This window comes from Amyelois transitella, chromosome 9, assembly GCF_032362555.1.
Source record: "Amyelois transitella isolate CPQ chromosome 9, ilAmyTran1.1, whole genome shotgun sequence".
In the NCBI taxonomy this organism is placed as follows: Eukaryota; Metazoa; Arthropoda; class Insecta; order Lepidoptera; family Pyralidae; genus Amyelois; species Amyelois transitella.
The window spans coordinates 4,337,646-4,358,485 of record NC_083512.1 but is presented as its reverse complement, the minus strand read 5'-3'; the positions used below and the strand labels follow the sequence as shown (position 1 = coordinate 4,358,485).

The window sequence follows — 20,840 nt, the reverse complement described above, 5'->3', positions numbered from 1 at the left end:
ATAGTGTTCTTGTTACATGTTACCGCTTTTTGGGGTGCTTTATATAAAATACTTTAGTTTTTCCCTTGGTTTTCCTTTACTGATAATATTCAGAAATGTTTTTAAATGCGGATTCTTCCTTATTAACCGTGCTCTAACGTTATAAAAACAGTTTAATGTTCGTGACCTTAAAATTTTCAGATTTGAGGTGAATGCAAATAATAAACCCTTTTTTTTCAATATCGTATAATCATTTTCATTTTTACGATACAGTTACTCTAAATAACATTAATATCACAGTTCAAAAAACTTTATTTTACAAATAATATAAAGGCCTGTCGCCTCTATGCTACAATTAGTTTACAATCCGAGAAGTACATACAAAATGTATAAAAAAAAGCTTGCACAATTCTATTTATTATTTACATACCATAAAGTTTACACGATCATTTCATGCTGATTATCCTGAAGTGAAATAATATAAAACGAGTCTAAGGTAACTTTACTATTTCTATTCCTGAAAAGTGATTAAATTTTATAATTTCTCAAAAAATAATTTTGGCATCAAAAAAGCATGAACTAATATTATTTAGTGTTTTAATCGAACACCAATTAATATCATTGAACAAACAAATCAAAAAAAAAAATAATGCAAATGTTTATAATTAGTGTTCTAAAATTCAGAAATAAACACGAACTTACAAATAAACTCAGTGATTTTCAATAATATCTTACGTTTCTTAATAATTGATTCTCTAACTACTTTTCAGTTCTTATCGAATGGTCATTTTCACAGCCAGCTCACTGCTACCTGCAACAAGAAAATTAATGTTATTCTAATATATAATAAGAAAACATTACCTACTTACCTTTAGAAGGCTTCGCCCGCGCAATTTCTACGGTAGATAACATTTCTATGTCCTTAGTACTCTGAATACTTTAAGTGTATAAATTTATTACGGTTGATCAATATTCATCTCTACATTACGTGACACGTTGTATTCAATGTTAAAAATAAATAATTCTAATAGAATTTTTCCAAATTCGGTCACAAATTGTCAAAATATCATAATAGGATATTACTTCCAATTATATTTTTCATTGGTAAAATATGTCTTCTCTATAACTTTTGTATTTTAACTCGGGTATGAATATTGTAAGTGAATTTCAAAATGCTTGTCGCAAACGGTTGTCCGCTCAACCGTGACGTCTGCGCAATGACGCTGAAAAATCACAATTTCAATGCTGAAAATGCGATTTTAACGGATCAATGTTTAACAAAACTATCAGTACGTATTGATAGAACTTCTGTTACCTGAGTAATTGAAGGTTGTTTAAATATTTCATTGATGCCTTTGACAATATTTTACAATTTACATTAAGAAAAAGCGTCATCATGATTATATAATCAGGATGGCAGATTTTAAAGCTGGGTCTGCTAAAGAGAGCAAAAAATGAACAAACTAATAATGTGTTATTACTTTAAGTTTTGTCAATCTATTATCATGTAACTTGTATTGTTAACGTTTCTGCATAAACTGTTATAATACAATATATAATAACTGTTATACTATAATGTTTCTTGTAATGATTGTTGGTGCCAAAATAAATAAAAAATGCAATATTTTTCTTCAATCAAATTTTTTTTTTTACTGTAGCAGATACAAAGCCGTCTAGTCTAAGCTGAGACCTAAGCATGTTAGTACTTAATATTGTTACCGATAAATTTTCTTTAATGGTGCCGTTATTTCTACTTGGCCAGCCTTATACTGCCTCTTGCACGATGAAGCCGACTCCAATCATGATATATGATTTTATAATAGAAAATTTAAAGCCCTACATTGAGAAACCAATAGGATTATGGTTTGATCGTGTAAAAATATACTAAAGGTGAGTAGTTTGGTTTCAAGCTATGGAAACAGGTGTGTCGTTTTACTTTATTTTGTTTTACATGAGTTACCATTTAATAATGACTGGAAGTAACGCCAACGTTGCTTTTAAGTCTTGTGTTTATTCTTAGACCCTAAGGATTTGCCCCGTAAGAGATAAATGATTAATGTGGGTATTGCAACTGTTCACAAATTTCATTGATAAATGAAACAACCTAAAGGTTGTTGTATCACTTGTGCTTTTCAGAAAAGTCAAATACGAGAAACCTGTTTATGCAGTGGTTGAGCTAAGATTTCTATTTTTGTATGCGTTTGGAGGTTAGACTTAGTCGAAGGTAGGTTTTGGATAACACAACAGAACACCTTTTGAAAGAAACCGTTGCTTGTTAAATACTTATTTAATAAAAAACAAAACAAATTAAACAACTTTTATTCCATTCAGATGATCTGTTTTTTACATATTGTGATACAAATTGATGACTCTAAAGGGAGAAGATCGGATGTATCATGTAAAAAGAGTTAACTTGAAAACAAATAATTTACTTAAAATTGGACGAAGGCACAATCAATATTTGTTATTAAGAAATTTCTATAATTTTTTGTTCTTATTTAGAAACTTCAGACGGCGTAGACGAATTCCTGGTATCGATAAAACGTGCCAGGAAATTGTTGGCATCTTTACTTGCAAAAAATATGACAAAAACAAATTAATTAAACTGTTCTTATTGAGCTTCATTTAATTTTATGTTATTAAAATAAGGCGTATTTAACATTAATTAATAGATGATACTGGTACAATATACTGAAAATATATATCCTTTTCTGAAAATTAATTTGTAATCATGTAACTAAAATCATTAAGGTAATAAATTTCACTGAAAATTTGGGATGCTGTGTGAAGGCTAGTTAAATTGCTAATTAAATTGAATGTACATATGTAACTGGATTAAGCTTTTAATGCCATGCAAAATTAAGTAACCAGATAACATTATTATTATTTTAAATCATAATATAAAAGTTATATTTATTAACAGCATTACACGATTATGATTTCATTGAATTTGTAACATAGCGTTGATTCTGATGGTATTGGTATAGTAGAGTGAACGTGGCGGCAGAGTTGATAGCATAAATCTACAAACTTTCGGCTAGCATTGTACCCTTATTTGTAACGTTCGTGATACGTCTTTGACATCGTGAGTTTCGTGTTTTAAGGTTGCAGCGGTAATAAATCAAATAATATACCTTGGATTCATAGCGTACAAGTCAGGATACGGGGACGTACATGACAATCGCGTGCCTTGGATAAGGCGACATGGTCGCGGCATTGATAGCACATATCTTCATCTTCGCCTCGTATCGCACCCTCAGTTTTCAAAACTCCAACAGGTCATGACTGGGTACGCAATTATTTTTAAACGTATTTATTTCCCGTGATGTCTGATATTCGCATTGTAAGTTTGGTGTCCGGAGAATTAATTAAATATTATACCTTGGATACATGGAGTGTAAGTCAGGATGTACAGGGACGTGCGTAGCAACGGTCGCGTGCCTTGGATGAGGCGACATGGCCGCCGCATTGATGGCACGGATCCTGGCGCGCAGTCTCTCATACTGCTCAGGTTGATACTGCGCAGCTATCGTCACCGCACTGCCTGAGTACTGCTGGGATAGAAATAATTTATATGTAGTTGTTATGTATCATATGTAGGTTAGTGTACTGATTGACGAAATTATGGCAATGGTCATAACGGCAAAGTTACGTAACATCCTATATCAATGGATTGTTCTGAAGGTTTTTTTACTTCTATAAAAATTGAATTGACAATGTTATAAATTAAATTCAAATAATCTGAGAAGTGTAATGATATTCTGATTTTAAATTTGCGCGTTGCATAGAACTTTTTATAAATACTACAGGTTATAAAACGCGCGCGTTACGTACCTTTTTATCTTAGACGTTTAAATCATATTACAATGATCTAGCATTTATAAATAGTTTAAAGTTATTGGTGTGAAACATTTTAATAAAACAATAATGGCTATTTTAGTTGGTATTATTTCAAATACGAGATATTACCATGAATGTGTGTCGTTTTAACACAATAATTAAAATGTATCTCATGAACAATTAAATTGGTTCAATGTTGACATTTTCATTCGAAATTATTTTCATTATTCAGATCCCGATGTTTGTAACTAAGTAGGTACTTATCAAAATGAATGAAAATAAATATTTTTATTTCTGATAAGGACCAACGCAATGACTATTATTTCATGTAAAAAAAATTAAAGAACATATCAATACATTACATAGCCCATACTAACAATTCTAGAAATTTGAAATTTGGCAAATGTTAGGGCGAAAGAGTGGATTCCTTAAAATTCACAAGGTATTGAAAATTAACTGCATTTTTGTGTTTCCTACGCGTATTTTTAATATTATACAGACTAAAAGACCCGGTTTTTGTTACCACAAATAAATTCTGGTTTTAAAAAAGCAGACGTTGTAAATCGATGGAAAAGGATATTGGAGTTCAAATATAGACACAGCGTAAATGTTTGTGCAGAACAAACCTTTGTAGTATTTCGGTTGTTAATATTCTGTGAGCGATACCGGCTTTACACGCGTATTATCACTGAACCTCTGTCCATCCATAAAATTAGTTGCAAATGAAAATAAACTAGATAAGTGCGTGTTGGGCCACGTGCAACGTGTTTTTGAAATATTGAAAACGAAAAACACGTTCATGTTTAAAACAATGAGCTTTAAATGATACAACAGATATATTAAGGTATTACAAGCAATAACTGGGAGCCTATTAGTTATAAGTGGAATTCTTAAATGGAAAAGCGTTAAACCCTTTCTTGTTTGTAATAATATCACACGTGAAAGCTGTCGTTTAAAAAACTAGTGTATTATGTACTAACTATAATCAGATTGTCGTTTTAAAAGTTAATTAATCTGCATGCAATAAAAAAATATTACATACATGCATATATCACGCTTCTTTCCCGGAGGGTTAGGAAATTAATATATCAAATTTTGTTTTGTTTATCAAGTGCTGAAAATACAGCGAATTAAATATGCAAATCGGAGATGAATTTGGATGAGATAATAAATTAATTGAAATGAGGATTACAATAATATTAATAGCAATACCAATTAATAGCAATTTTGAAAGAGGTCATTTATTATCTAAAAGCATAAAATTATTTAAATTTTATATATTTGTTATAGGTATATAAGTAATTATTTGAAAGCTGCATTGTTTTCTTTATTTTTTCAATATGAGAATTCCTTACTTTGCATATAATTTCATAAATTTTGTGTAAACAGTTACTTTTTTCTCTGAAATAAAGATATTCCTTGACTGTACAGAAACCAAATTGTAAAAAGAAAATCTAATCAGGTATTTACCTTCAGAGCCGCCGCCGCCTGCTCATGCGTTGCTCTTGTCAGATCACGTCCATCAACGCTCAGGATCCTGTCACCCCGGTACAACATTCCGTGTGCCGCCCCCCCTTCTGAGACTCCTGAGACGAAGACTCCGCAAGCGTCGTCGTCCGTGGTGCCTTCAGCTTCGCCCCCCAGCCCTCCCACTATATCCATCCCGAGACGAGATCCGGAACGCACTAGTCTGACCATGCGGACGCATCTGTATTATAAGAGAATAATTTTATTTCAATTATACTGAAGCTTACTACCGGTTGGTCGTTTTAATTAATTTTTAAAACAATGGACAATTCTATGCACACAATAAGATCTATAATTATACCTTAAAAAGGTAATAATGCCATTAATTTTATGTTTTTCAATGTTTTATTTTTAACAAATTAAGAAATCAAGATACATCAAAACAAAAACAATCCAAACAGCAAATTTAATCTAAAAAAGTCCACATTCACATCGTGCCAAAAATGCTCCAGTAAAAGTTACCGTTTTATAGTTTTTGAATTAGTGCCAAACGCCGACACGTTAAACGTAATTTAAGGGGAATGAAACGTGCCTAGAAATGTTGAACTTACCTCGGTATTTCATTCGGTTCATCTTCTAAAAGCTCGTGGAGTGTCGAGCACGAAGTGGCTTGCGTTCGCGCTGCAACAATTATGTCATTAAAACGCCATTTTTGAAAACTTAATGAATTGTCTGAAGATGTGAAAAAGTACTCATAATTTAATTGACATTATGCAAATAGAAGTTGGATGATTAAAATAGTTAGTAGTTAATGAGAAAACTTAAACTCTGTACATACCAAAACAAATATTGTTGAAGTTAATTTCGCAAGTTTTGTTAGTCTTTCTAAATCTCACTTTTGACTTTGGCTTTTAAAGTTAAGTTTGAAAAACATCAAAGCAAAATAATAATTTTCGACAATAGCGACATTATTCAGTGCAGTTAATTTAAGGCGAAAGAACAAAAGAAAGACTTATAGCAAAAGTTTTGAAGTTAGGCATAAATAAGTGGTCAATAAGGGTGCGCTTACTGGAATAAAGCGGAGCGGTTCTGGCGACAGGTAGAATTGAACCAGCAGGTAATACTACTAATGTAACTTGTTCTCCTGTATTCCTTAACGCTGATACTGCTTGCGCATGTGTAGCTCCTATCAGTGAAGTTTCTATACCCTGAAACAAAAAAATATATTTATTTTCGAATAAATTCCCATATTAGTTTGTGAGACATATGATTCAATAATTTATACACGTTATAAACATGTAAAACATCCTACTTACTTCTTCATCTCTAACAGCCAAAATTTTATCTCCTAATCTTAGTCTACCGTCGTGGTGCGCCGCTCCTCCGACAGCTATGTGCGACACAAAAACGCCGCCGCCGCCCGCTGCGTCGTCCGCTCCGCCTGCTATGCCTAGGCCGAGCCCGCGAACACCTCTCCACAGTGTCACCACCCTAGGCCGCCGCGCACGACGAACTCTCTACAAAGACAATTCACATTTTAGTGTCATGTATTTTTTTCGTGTGGTTCCCGGCACTATTACAAAAAAGAATAGGACCACTCCATCTCTTTCCCATGGATGTCGTAAAAGGCGACTAAGGGATAGGCTTATAAACTTAGGATTCCTCTTTTAGGCGATGGGCTAGCAACCTGTCACTATTTGAATCTCGGTTCTATCATTAAGCCAAATAGCTGAACGTGGCCATTCAGTCTTTTCAAGACTGTTGGCTCTGTCTACCCCGCAAGGGATATAGACGTGATCATATGTATGTATGTATGTATGTATTTTTTTTGCGAAAAATTCTAGTAAGTAAAAAAGAACCAGAAATATTTTTTTGTATCCTTATTGTTAAAGAGTTTTTAAAGTAAGGTTACGTAAATCAAATGAATTATTAAAATTTCATCAATTCTCAATAACACTTGAAAACTACAGTAAGACCGCACGACAATTTTTTTCAAAACTGCCTATTTCATCGAATAGTTGAAACGTTATAGTCGCATACACCAACAATGCGGACGTATTGATACTAAAATAATTGGTTTTCAGTGCCAGATTTGTGGTTTCAGGCGTGCGGTTTGTTTCAATCAAAATAAAAGTCACTTGTTATTAAAAGCTACGCATGCCAAATTGCGACATGGTCAATTGACTACGTGAGGTATTCAAACCGCAGTGTTTCATGTTTATTTTGGCTGGGTTTTGTTGCAATATATTAGATAACAAAGTGATGGTTAATTTATAAGTTCCTTTGTTTTGTACCATATCGAATGTACCGCTTTACAATCGATATGGTATGATTTGAAATCATGATATGCATAGACCTGTGTCTATGCATATCATGATTTCATCAAAATCAAATCAACTCAATCCAATGTCAGCTATGGACCGAAGAATCTTTTTATATATGTAATGGAAATAAAGAGGTTTTGTTTTTACTAAAACTGGGACAAGAGCAACTTAACAAAGTACCTGCTCGAGTTTTAACAAATAACAAGCAAGATCATAGTTATATCAATCAATCTGTTAGTCTTCGTAAGATAAATCAATCATTACTATAATCAAAGTATGATGACAATACTTACTAATCTAACAATATTTCCAGCTTTTTGTAGTGCGTCTACAGCTACTGAATGAGGCGCGCCTTCTACTGAAAGATCATTCACCTATAACAAAGATATAATTTGATTAGTAAAAATTTAGTAAACAATATTATCTTATGATTTTATATTACCTAACATAGTAAATTGGTCAGATACATCTTATGATAATAAGATGTATCTTTTACAACTCTTAACAGGACCATGAATTGTGACATTGCTTACTTTTTTAAAGCGATTCCATTCGCAGATATGTGAGGTCTACCGAAGACAACATATATTTTAAATGTAACTTTGGTGTAAATAGATTTATAAATGGTCATGTTCGCCTTCCTTACCATCCTTCAGCAAGCAAATGTATGGGAAATATACATTACGTAAAAAAAGAAAAGATCAAAATTTAAAATCGTAACATTTAAAATTCATGTACCTAACCAGAAACAAGAGACTCGCTTAAATTGCTTGTTTTAAATTCTACCTTTCTTAATGAACATTTTGAACATTTTTTTGTCCCGTGGACGGTCGGGTCAGAATTTATTATGGCTGTATTATATACTAATTCCTTTATACAACCTGAGTTTACTTTAAGGGCATTGCTTTATTTTGACCCAAGCTGAATTTTAACATATTTTTCTTTCGGAGAAAATTTACATATTCGTTGTCTTACCAATTCCATAACTCCTTTACTAAGGACTCAGCAGAACTATATTGCGAATCTTGAACCTTTCATTAAACCTTACATTTAAATTGAGAAGCAATTTCAAATCAAGATATAATCGCATTTTTGGTTTGAGCTCAAAAGTGGTAGGAAATATTGGTAAGGTCAATCTTAGAGTCTCCGTTCTCTCTCATCCATTGCAGTAATCTTCACACTATTTCAGAAGCTGTAAATTAATTCTAAGTTCCTCCCTCTCAAAAACGAAACTGTTCAGGCGAAATAAATGTGGATTGATGATACTTAGATTTTCCTGTTTGAAGACACATCAAACTGTCAAATTATACCGACAACCGAACATAAAATTTCATTAAACAAACGACCAAGTTTCCAAAGAATGTCGCTTAAATAAGTCCCGTGAAGAGTTTTAACAGCGTGATAAAAAAGTTTGACGAGGTTATTTCCTAGCTTAAATGTGCCTTTATTTTTTTCGCAAATCAAGCTAATTTTTTATAGCAGCTCCAATAAAATCTTATAATAACATTTTCGTTTAACGATTTGTCAATGACCTTGCAACATATATCTTTGACCAGTTGCTATTTCAAATGATGTGGCTTCACTTAATATCTTTCCGTTATAAGACTTAGTCGACTATAATATTTATCAATTAGTCTAACATTGCTATAAATAAACAAACCACGAATATACTATTCTATATGAGGTTTAAATTACAAGAAACTTTTACTTATTTTTTTTTTACTTATTGTTATTGAAAAAAAAAATATTACTTTGCTGGAAAATATTATAATTTATGTGATATAAAAAGCAGGCAAATAAAAAAGTGTACCAAAAACGACCAGTGTAAAGTAAGAATCTATATGTCATAAAATATATCTATATTTTGTGACTTATAAAAACACATTTCTTTAAAATGGCATAGGCACAGATGGAAAGTATATAATAAAAACTAACTCCCACTGGAGTTCTTTTCTTTGAAATACAAAGAACAAAAACTGAAGGTGTAAATTTAGACTCATAATCAGACCTTACATTAAACACAAAAGTAAATCGATTTAAGGTTTCCATTTCCTTGTTTCATAAAAATCTTCACTGTTACTCAGGCGTCCGAATGGAAGTAAAATTAATCTAGCTCCCATTTTCTTAAAAAATCTTCTAAGAATATATGAAGTGTTGTTCAAAATCCCCAACAAGTTCCTAAGCTCATTCCCTAAGGGGATTATTTCCTCTCAAGGGATTTCATTTAGCTTTGTGGAAAAGAAAATAACGCAACTTTCTATATAATTTAATTCTACCTGCAATAAAGCGGTCAGCGAATTTTTAAGTGAAATTGAAGCGGAAAGTTGGTTTCATTAGATTTGATTTATTTTAGCGCAATATTTATTTTTGTCCCTCTCTCGTATTCCCAATTGCATTCTCAACTAATTGAAATTGTGTTTAAGACATTTTTTCATAAGGCTTACATACCTAATGAATCAAATAGAAAAAATTATGAAACTGATCACGTAGGTTTTAATAAAGCATGTTAATTATTTAATAAAATAAATAAATAAAATAAAATAAAAATCATTTATTGCAGGCATAGCCCATAGTGTTAGTAACAGAGGAACTTATAACTATGTTAGTACATCTATATTAAAGTTTATTGACGGTGTGGTCTTTGGCTAGATGAACGCGAGTCCAGTGTTTCATAATAGCACTGTCCACGTCCAATCTAGCCGCCACCGTCTTCACTAGAATGTTGGTGCTGCTCCGGACCCGGTGAATCAAGGAAGCTGTGCGTTTTCTTATATATTTATAGCAATCCGTAACTTTTATTTCAGGTTTTCTTTTACCATCTACATGACGAATTATCAAATGGTATTTTTTGCATATTTATCTATAATCGCTTTCAGATATTAGTCATATTTATACAACGCATCTAACAAAAATACTGAGTTCATTCCAGTGTTTGGAGAGTGGCGAAAATTCAAGGAAAAAACATAATAATTCTTCCTAAGAAATATATGAAGGTAAGTTAGACAGTTTTTGAGATATATTTTGCAAGGAGTATGGCACCCTACTGTGTAACATAATGTGTCTGACACGCACGCTTATGGTTTTACTTCCTATAAGCTGTATCAAGTTTTTATTTTAATAATTTATATAATTATTGGCATATTTTAACATTGCAGAACGATCTATTTTTTAGAAGAATCTTATTTTATATTGAGATATTTTTTTCTCCTTAAAAGTTACAGACTCAAAATTTTAAGACTCAGATATCACCTATTTCTGATCTGCCATACTTCTTCGCAACACCATCAGATACTCATCTAGTAGTGCTGACATCGTCACTAGTAAATAATGAATTGGTCGCAATCAATTTACAAATTTCAATCTCATTAAAACTTACTTGTAGCAAAATATCTCCTATTTGCAATCGCCCGTCCTTCTTCGCAGCTCCACCATTTGCTAATCTAGTGATGCTGACGTCACCACCTGCCTCTCCACCAGCTATGCTGAGTCCCAACCCTCCTGCCCCACGTTCCAGGGTCACGTCCGCCGTCTCCCATACTGACTCATTGTCTGAATCTGATGGGTACTGTGGGACAAAAGAAAATTAAATTAATATGAACTTACTGCTCGCACCATATATTATTTTAACTACCAACGCATTTGAATATATAATGACGTGTTTGGCAAATAAATTATCCTAATCTTTTATCTTTATCACAAACGGAAAATCTTTAAGAAATAACTAATTCTGATTTGAATGAATAGTGAGTAATTTTCCTTTTGTAAATTTCTTCTTGTCTTTCATGCTTCTGATGCCTTCATTTGGATAAAAATCACGGTGAAATAACTCCGGGAACCAAGAGAACTTTTTTACAATTACTTGTTCTTAGAAAATGTCATCAATTTTTTTGATCTGACAAGTTTCCGGAATCTGATGTTGTAGATAATTGCATTAACTAACGACCAAGAAAAGTTTGGAATCAGCAAAAATATCCAAAAGTCTACGTTGGGGATATCGATTCGCTTTGCAATTCTAATAACTTTGGAGCGAATGAAACGTTTCCTGATTTTAATGAGCCGTATCAAGGAACAGATTGCAGTTTCGGTAACTAGGACAGAGCATTGTTTACGTGAAAAACTATGGCAACGTGTATAGGCGTGTGGAACCACCAATAATAACTCGTAGAAATGAAAAACAACTAATTGCATGAAACGAGAATTTTGGATTTGTGATATGCTGTAGATAAAACCTTATATTAATTTAAAATTGATACTTTCCGAGAATGAGTTAATATTTTAAATGTAGAGTCAATAAAGGATAAAGGGTTATTAAAAAAAAATACATTTGACGGTTAAGAAGAATGATGAAAAATGAAAATCCTACTATTGTTTAAAAATCCAAATGGTCAAGTTTCTCCACCATTTCAATACATTTTTTTCTACATACATACATACATATGGTCACGTCTATATCCCTTGCGGGGTAGACAAAGCCAACAGTCTTGAAAAGACTGAATGGCTAGCTATTTGACTTAATAATGGAATTGAGATTCAAATAGTGGCAGGTTGCTAGCCCACCCTAAAATAGAATCCCAAGTTTGTAAGCCTATCCCTTAGTCGCCTTTTACGACATCCATGGGAAAGAGATGAATATTCTTTTTTGTATTGGTGCCGGGAACCACACGGCATTGTGGATCTTCACCTATAAATTTTACATTTCATATAGCTTTATCTAAAGCTAACTTCAGTGTGAATTAAACCAAGTTCAATATAGTCGCAGAAACTGTTACTGTTCAAAACAATGTTATGCCACAATGAATGAACACTCGGAGAACAGACGGTTATTCTAGTCTATTCTGAAATTAACTAACAAGACATGAATGAATCTTTCAGCTTTTCCTAGTAAGATGGAACTTTTGAATTTTCGTTGTGTCATGTTATGAAATTATAATTGAGATGCTCAAATGTATATAGAAATTTGACAATACCATTTGTGGATCTTTAGATGTTTAGAACACAGGAAAATCCCAATTAATATTATAAATGAAAATCAGTTTATTTGTTACCTCTCAAATGTTATCTACTGTATTAATCTTCCTAAAATTTTGCCTATATACTCGTATATAATTAAGAGTCTGGAGAAGGACGTAGGGTATCTTTCTTTCCGGTATAACTGTGTTAGTTCTCGTGTGATTTGCGAAAATCTATATTTTTTTGTAGATGACGCTAAATGAATTGCTTTTTGTAACTAAGAGCGTTTTAATTCGCTGATTTTTGTAGGGGTTTCTAGTTAATCTCTTTTTGTTAGAAGGCGTTAAATTTAATTTTGTCGCTTTTTGTAGATATCGCAAAATATACGCGGGAGAAGCTGCGGGTAAAACCGAAAAAGTATCTTGAAAAAATTAAATTAAATGTTCACATATAGAACGAGAACAAGCACAAAGTGCTCTCACAGACTCTCTCTCTCAACAGTGACAGACGGAGCAACATCAAACCGTAACAGAAAATAGTGTACGAAACGAATGAACACGTGAAATGTGTCATGAAGCGAGTTGTCAGAATAGACCGTCGTATGAAAGCGCTAGGCAAAAGTGTTGTTTGCTGGGTGATAATATTGTAAAACGGACCTGGCAGCTTCCTGAGAGGCGGCGGCCATTTCCTGGACTCGTCGGTTCTCTTCCACCCTCGCAGTTGCCAGCATTCGCTGAGAAAAAAAAGAAAATGGTTATACGAGTACTTCTTTTGTAGTCGCGTCTCTTTAAAAATAGAACGTTATGGTGAAATTAGTATACCCTTGGTTTCACCAGTGTGATAGTAGCCTTTGGTACACCTATGTCTAGTCAATCTTAGTGAATTTACAAATACTTTACGGATTTATTGAATTTATTTGTCAGTAATGAATAAACTCGCATAGATAACACTTCGTTGACTCTTACCAGGCATACTATACATAGTCAATAGACAACACTAGAAGAAAATGAAGATTAAATACAAGACATAGAAAGAAGATTAAATACAAGAGATAGAAAATAAGGTATTGTCTATTCATTTATTCTAATATAAAATATTTTATATTATCGGTTAGTTATTTCGGTAAATAAAAAAAATCCTGGTTCATACCTTTTCTTAACAGAATACTCAAATATTTTTTTATGAATAAGCAATACAAGTTTTTTGTAAATTTTATCTAAGGTCACGTATTACGTGTAAAAACGTGAATTCATAGCAATTCATTTACGTACATATTTTTTATGAGGATTAATGTAAAACTCAAAGTATGTTTCAAATTTAATTTAATCCTGTCCCACACCTGCCGGGAGCCTTAAAAAGATTACGGGTATCACAAAATAGGGTCGTAAAAGTTACTTTATCTAACTTCATTAATTAACGAGTTTGCTATTTGTTCATGACTTAGTTTTGTAAATAGGGGAATGAAATATAAGAAAAGAGACTTTGCGTTGAAATAATAATTTAAAGTTATGAAAGTACAAAACGTGTTTTGATACTTTAGAAATACCAGTAACTAATAATAAAAAAAAATGTTTAGTATTTACGATCAGTTTTTTCAACACATTATCAAAGAAATTAGGTCAAGCCATCTCAGCATTACATCTTGACTGCAAACACCACATTGTTAATCCTATGTGATTAATGATGGTCTATTTTTTCTCATTGCTGAGATAGAATCTCAGCTCGCGAAATTCGAAAAATCCCGTTGTCTCCAATTCTCGCTTAAATTTCCTAAAATCCTTTTTACTGGACGTCTCCTACTTACAATCAACCTTATTGCGTTATAACATCATTATTGGCTCAGTAGTCTTTGAGATTTTCTACGACTAATATTTAAGTACAAAAATATTTTTTAATGCCACTGTGTACTAATAAATAATAGTAATAAGTAACCGCCTGCAATCGATTTCCTCCTTTTTTGAAGTCAGAAACCTTCTCCGAGATGTAACAAATACTTTCCGAAAACTTCATCAAAATCGGTTCCGCGAAACGCGAGATAATCGCAGACAAACTTACATACATGCAGGTCAAATAGAGAACCTCCTTCTTTTTTAAGTTGGTTATATTCAGCACACCGTCCATACGAACGATTTCGCAAGTAACTAACGAAATTTCAGTATGTAGAAACATGGCAGTTTGAACTAATATTTATAACTTAATAAATATTAGGTTAAAAAATAATAATTATAGTTGAAACATTTACATAACATTGCCATATTTTATGATTTCGATATAGCAAATGAAACGTGACACTGAATACGAACGAAACACGCGAATCGATCTCAAAAATAGTCACGAATTCTCGAAGACATATAAACAGGTGCCAAAAAGTTACCAAAAAAATTGTTTTGGCAACGGTGGGTTCAAAAACATCGATGTTTTCAACTTACTAACAAGCAAGCCGAGATACAACTGAACCAAGTTGTGTATTACAACTGAGTTTGTATAATGATTTTATATTTGTCAAAAACACGGGAAGTGTACATATGAATGACTGTCCCCGTATTATGGCACGCGCGACGTCGTTATTATCGCGCGAAATACAATATCTATACATGTTTCGCTTTTTATCATGATATGAAATGGAGCTCGAACGCGTTTATACCTTGATCTATCCCTTTTGGCACCAGGAAAATAGTTTGAATTGACATCCTCACACAGCCTTTATCAAAACAACAATGTTTAAAGAGAACATCAGAATCGAAACGGTAAACATGCCAGGACAAAGTTCAGTTTTATTTCAGCTCAAGTTATGAGCGTTATCGGATGGCAGCGCGTTTGAACGACGGGCCTCTATTATAATTTACAACGCAACTTTAATTTATATTATAGTTGCGTTGATAATGTACCTTTATTTAACGAGCCGCGCGGTTTATCTGTGTGACTATATAACGCGGCTTATTTTATGGTGTTATTAAAAACACGTGATATTTGGCAGGATATAGTGGCTTTTTCTCAGCAGTCATAGTGTTACATCAAGAGGTAGTAGAGAAGAACAGAAAGAAACGAATATCGGTACGTTTGATCAAGTCAATATTACGTCGTTTTCATAAGTTATTCCGGTAATATCCCCAAAATCTAATACCCTAGGTGATCTGTTTTATTTTAATATTTTTATTCCTATAAATAAAATAAATAAATAAATATAAATTGTATACCAGTCGGAACATATTTTTGGTACAGTCAGTTATAAATTATTTGATCTGGCTAATAGTTTTTGATCTTTTATATTAAATTGAAGGCTACGATAAAGTCTTCATAATAAATGTATATATAAACATATTGGATTGATTTTAATATTCCGTCATTCATAATAACAATCGACAGTTGTATTGTTCATAAATTATTAATGTGTACGAAAATCACTACGAAAATATACAGCGTGACATTTAAAACAACTGCATCCTTTTAAACATAGGCTATACCCATGCTTCTGAGCGGTTTTAGCCTATTTTTATTTCAATTAAACGTCATCATTTCACATTTAAAAAACCCTCAAAAACTACGTCACACGCTTTATTAAAGACCAATACTACAAAAAGAAATTAAAACTAAACATGTAAATTGACCTCTGAATCTTACGCGTCGCTTTTCCGCCGGCCGGGGTGATATGACGTATTTAGGATTGTGGATTTTGATACTTTTATTTTTCTTCGTACTTTCTGAAATATGAACCGATATTTTTCTTTTAACGTTTTTAAATAACCTTTAGATGAGTACACTTAACAGTTAAATTTATGCAGTTGAATTAAAAGTCACCCTGTATAATAGCTATTTCTTTTTTAGTTTTAACTGAAGTCAAATAATTTACATATAATGAAACCAAAATAAAGTTTTATGTGTAAGTTAATAAAAATTGGGGTATACTTACGGCCCTGGGTGAAAATAGAAAAGAAATTGACAACGAGCTGTCACTTTAATCGACATTTCTTGTGTCATTTTAGTAAGTGATAATTTTTTTAAATTTGAAGCTATGCTAAAAATTCTCATCTTCCGTAAGATCCTATCAGTAAAGTCATAACCCAGTGTGTGACTCTGCGATCTTTAACTACGAAGAAGGCAGTAATTTGATTTAAGCATTTCCTAATATTTTTGGGTCTAGATTAAATAAAAATAATCGACTAGATGTTTCCCTAGTTAAAGTCAATAGATATAGTTAAGTCATAATATCCATGCTCATGAGGTCCAAATCTCCAAAAAGACACATCAGTATCTGATATAAGAAATTTTTTAATAAAGATTTTTATTTTATCGATTTTCTTTTTCTGTTTTTGATTTTTGTGAATTTAAGTTAAGTGCGAAATGTTTAATTAAAATATTTTAAAACATTTTTCAGGGAGGTGTTAACAGTTAAACTGTAATCTCTATGATGACGAAATGAATCATACAATTATCGCGCTTATATTATTAACAATATCCATAACAAACACAAATTGTAAGCACATTAATGGGACTTTGGAAGATAAAAGACTAAACTTCACAGGGTTTGCTCTTAAATATGCCGGAGCAGTTGCGGAATATGATGTCACGACAGAAGACGGATATATTCTTAAGCTATTTCGCATCCCAGGTGATAAAACTAAGCCCGTTCTACTAATGCATGGTCTTCTATGTTCTTCTAATGATTTTATTATACGAGGTAACGATTCTCTTGCGATAACGTTAGCACACGCAGGTTATGATGTTTGGCTAAGTAATTACAGGGGAAACATGCATTCAAGGCGGCATCACACCCGCAACCCAGATACTGATGCGTCTTTCTGGAGATTTGGACCTTATGAACATGGATATTATGACTTAGCTACATCTATTGACTTTGTTTTGAACAAAACTAAGGAAAGATCCCTTTCATTGATAGGCCATTCTGAAGGTATGTTAATAACGTATATACTTGGAGCTGAAAGGCCAGAATATAATGACAAAATAAAAATCGTCATTGCGTTAGCACCGGCCTGTCACCTAGAGCAAATTTCATTGAGGTTGCCGAAGATAGAACAAATAGGAAGTATTCTAATCAACTTTCTCAAGCTGCACAATATCGAAGAGTTTTTGGGGTTTAATACTGTCAGTGGAAAAATGTTAAGGAATTTTTGTTCAGACAGATTTTTAGGCAACGACATGTGCCGACAGTTCTTTTTGTTTGCATTTGGTTTTGATCCCGAAGGTTTAGAGCCGTCATTTATTCCAACTATATTTAACAACTTCCCGGCAGGAACATCAAGACAAAACATTGAGCATTCTATTCAATTTATTTCATCGGGAAAATTCAAACAATTTGATTATGGTCCGATCACAAATTTTATAAAATATGGTTCTGAAGTGCCACCGGAACATGATCTAAAAAAAGTAACAATGAAAATGTACATAATTGCTGCCAAAAATGACAAATTGTCAGTGATAGAAGATAATGGGTTACAAGCTAAAGAGCTGCCTAACGTTGAAGAGTACATTATTATAGAAAACGAATTATTTAACCATATGGATTTTATTTGGGGTCGACATACACCAAAACTTCTGCATTACCGTATCTTGGAAATTTTGAAGAAATATAATTAGAAAATCAAGTGGTATGGACATAAAAAGGAACAAGAATAAAAACATTTTTGTTCTTGATCTTATTCTGCCTTACGATAATGATCGTCTATAAAAATGTATATAAACATATCGACAGACATTTAATTTTTCTTATTGTAATGATAATCTGAATTCCCCCAGTTTTAAGAATTAGCTATAATGATTATTTCATAAAAGTAAAGTATGATATCTAACACAAAAAAATATTAGCAAACTTACATTCCTCGCAAATCTGCAGCTCAATTTTATCCAGGTCTTCAACTTCATCATCGTCGAAGTCAGTTTGTACCGTCACGTCGCGCGTGTAATTTTGTAGCGCGATGACGTCAAACGGCGCGCGTTCCTCGGGGCTTGGCGAGCGCGCGCGGCGTGTTTGCGCGTCGTGCGTGTCAGGTTGCACGTCATGGATCTCGTGCCGTGCGCGTTTGCACGCCGCGCACCCGCATAGGGAACCACGCACGCGCAGCAGCCACACTAGCCCAAACAGCGCCATCCATGTGGTCATACTGCTTCTACTTCAATCATCACTTCAATTTTCACGCACAATTGCATCCATTGTTTGTATCACTTTGTTTTTAACACTGGTATCGTGTTTATTATTGGAAATTTTAACATCGTGACTACTGAAATGTCTTTTGCTATTTCTTATGAATGCTCATAATTGTATGTTGTGAGTCAAGTTTATGAACTGTGAACTGTGGTTTAAAATTGTAGGCACTATTAATGTTAAAATCATAATAAATTGATAACATTGAACTAAAAGTGAACGTGTGTGATGTTAAATAAAATTTATTCTTAGCTAAGGCATTTTTTCTAACTGATAGACCAACAATCTGTCCAAAGCCCTAGGTCTAGAAATTTGATAACATGTATTTCCGAATTAAGTCTAGGAATGCATTAAGAGAGGATTTCTCGGAATTCCCGCGGCAACAGGAATATTTTTCATTATACGTATGCAAATCCGCGGGCGTTCTCTACTACAAAAAACTTAAAACACTCCGTGAACTCCAAACAGATTTCACCATAATAACAAAATTTGAAATTCAGAAAGAAATGTGATTCGATTACAAATATTCGTCCTAGATATTTAAAATTTCAAATGATCCAAATCTCTCGGAATCCAGTATCGACTCGCCCCAGGGATTCGGGAATATGATTATCCGAATAATGTCCCGTACGTTCGACATCCGAGCATTAATTCCTGCTCTTAGGAAAATCGGCGATCGCTCGTGACGAATTGATATTTTTCATGAGTACTCTTCCTAAGGGCTGCCATTTATATCAGGAGGCTGCAATTTATTACCCCCATTTATCATTTCATCGGGTCCTTCCTGCTTCGTAGCGATGCCTTTAGGCCTATATTAAATGGGTTGGTATTTTTATTATTTAGTTTAATATTTCAACACGAAGTTTGATAAGAAATCGGGTGTGCTATCAATTTTCTTGTATTGTCATCCCCTGAGTCACAAGGTCGCAGATAAGTACTAATCCCATTCAGGACAGGAATTTAAAATAAACTTTTTATTATCGGCCTAGCTCTTAATAGTGGCTAACTCAATTTGTGTTACCTATGTATTTCATTTAAATCTCTTATTTACAAGCCCACAAAAAATATATGTAACTACGCGAAAATGTTGTTATTAATTAATTATATTATATTAAATAATACACAAACTGTTTACGTTCGATTTACTTAAAGGGATAGTCACAATAAGTCACTTACTCAAAGTTGCATTTGACATATCAAACAAGTTTACCAAGATTTTCCTAAACAATGTTATAGTAACATACCTTATTAATCTCCAGCGGTGTAATTTACTTACCTAAAGCTAGTTCCGGCATTAATTTAAGTTATTAAATTAATGCCGACGCCTTGGGCTAACTACATGTGTGGATCAAAGGAGCTTGACTGACAGAAGGAAAGACTTAGCCTTTGTGGCTTAACAGTTGTGGATAACATTTTCGCGTTTAATCTTCCTTATTTATTTGTATATTTATGTACATCAAGGAAAAAGAACTTAAACTAAAGAGAAATTTAGTACAAGGGCACTTCTTATTTCTAGAGAAATTTCCTTCTACATTTTTTTGTTTCATATTAGATACTTACCAGTCTTAAAACTTATAAATTTGGGATTTCAGAAATAAGCCTAGAATTTAATATTAAGACGTCAATATATCTTGCGGAGTAGATAGAGACCACGCTCAGCTGTATGGCCCATTGATAATATGTCACCATTTGCACCTAAATTCAATCATTTAGTTGAAATAAGCCTATGCGAGACTTAGGCTCGTAAAGGAAAAAGACGATGCCTGAATACTTCTCTGTATATAATTTTACTTTTCTTTTGGTTTTATTATTATTTTTGGACATTTTTATATAGATACACCTGTCTGAGTTCCGTGACCACTTGGATCAAACCCAACTTAGATCATGGTTTTTGTTTTATTGAATTTGCTTATTTCATTAGTTGCCTCAAACTACATAAATCTATGAAAAAGAGATATACTCAGTTGTCACCTGATAATCGCATTGAAATAAGTATTTTCTTTGGGATTGTAAATAAACATATTTCAAATTTTTTATGGGTGCAAAATTATGTTAGATAATACTGACATTCATTCTGAGTTAAAATTTAAATAATTAAAACGTGATGAGTATGTATAATA

General features: G+C 32.9%; 2 protein-coding genes across 4 annotated transcripts; one reads left to right on the top strand and one right to left on the bottom strand.

Moving 5' to 3' along the window:
- Positions 1–279: 279 nt before the first annotated feature.
- LOC106134666 (disks large homolog 2) lies at positions 280–18,853 on the bottom strand. Its single transcript, XM_060945862.1, has 10 exons — positions 18,393–18,853; positions 13,217–13,293; positions 10,987–11,175; positions 7,904–7,984; positions 6,603–6,803; positions 6,356–6,494; positions 5,898–5,967; positions 5,290–5,527; positions 3,361–3,533; positions 280–790 (listed from the first exon to the last, which is right to left on the bottom strand). Exons 1-10 carry the CDS (start codon positions 18,676–18,678, stop codon positions 787–789), a joined length of 1,458 nt encoding a protein of 485 aa, XP_060801845.1. The 5' UTR covers positions 18,679–18,853; the 3' UTR covers positions 280–786.
- Positions 16,579–18,412, top strand: LOC132902078 (lipase 1-like). 3 transcript variants are annotated; one of them, XM_060945865.1, is made up of 2 exons: positions 16,579–16,658; positions 16,936–18,412. In XM_060945865.1, the coding sequence occupies exon 2, from the start codon at positions 16,977–16,979 to the stop codon at positions 18,153–18,155; it is 1,179 nt and encodes a 392-aa protein (XP_060801848.1). In that variant the 5' UTR covers positions 16,579–16,658; positions 16,936–16,976; the 3' UTR covers positions 18,156–18,412. The 3 variants fall into 3 exon arrangements, with proteins under 3 accessions (XP_060801848.1, XP_060801847.1, XP_060801846.1); XM_060945864.1 differs by having other exon boundaries at positions 16,590–16,661; XM_060945863.1 differs by having other exon boundaries at positions 16,609–16,754.
- Positions 18,854–20,840: the final 1,987 nt, after the last annotated feature.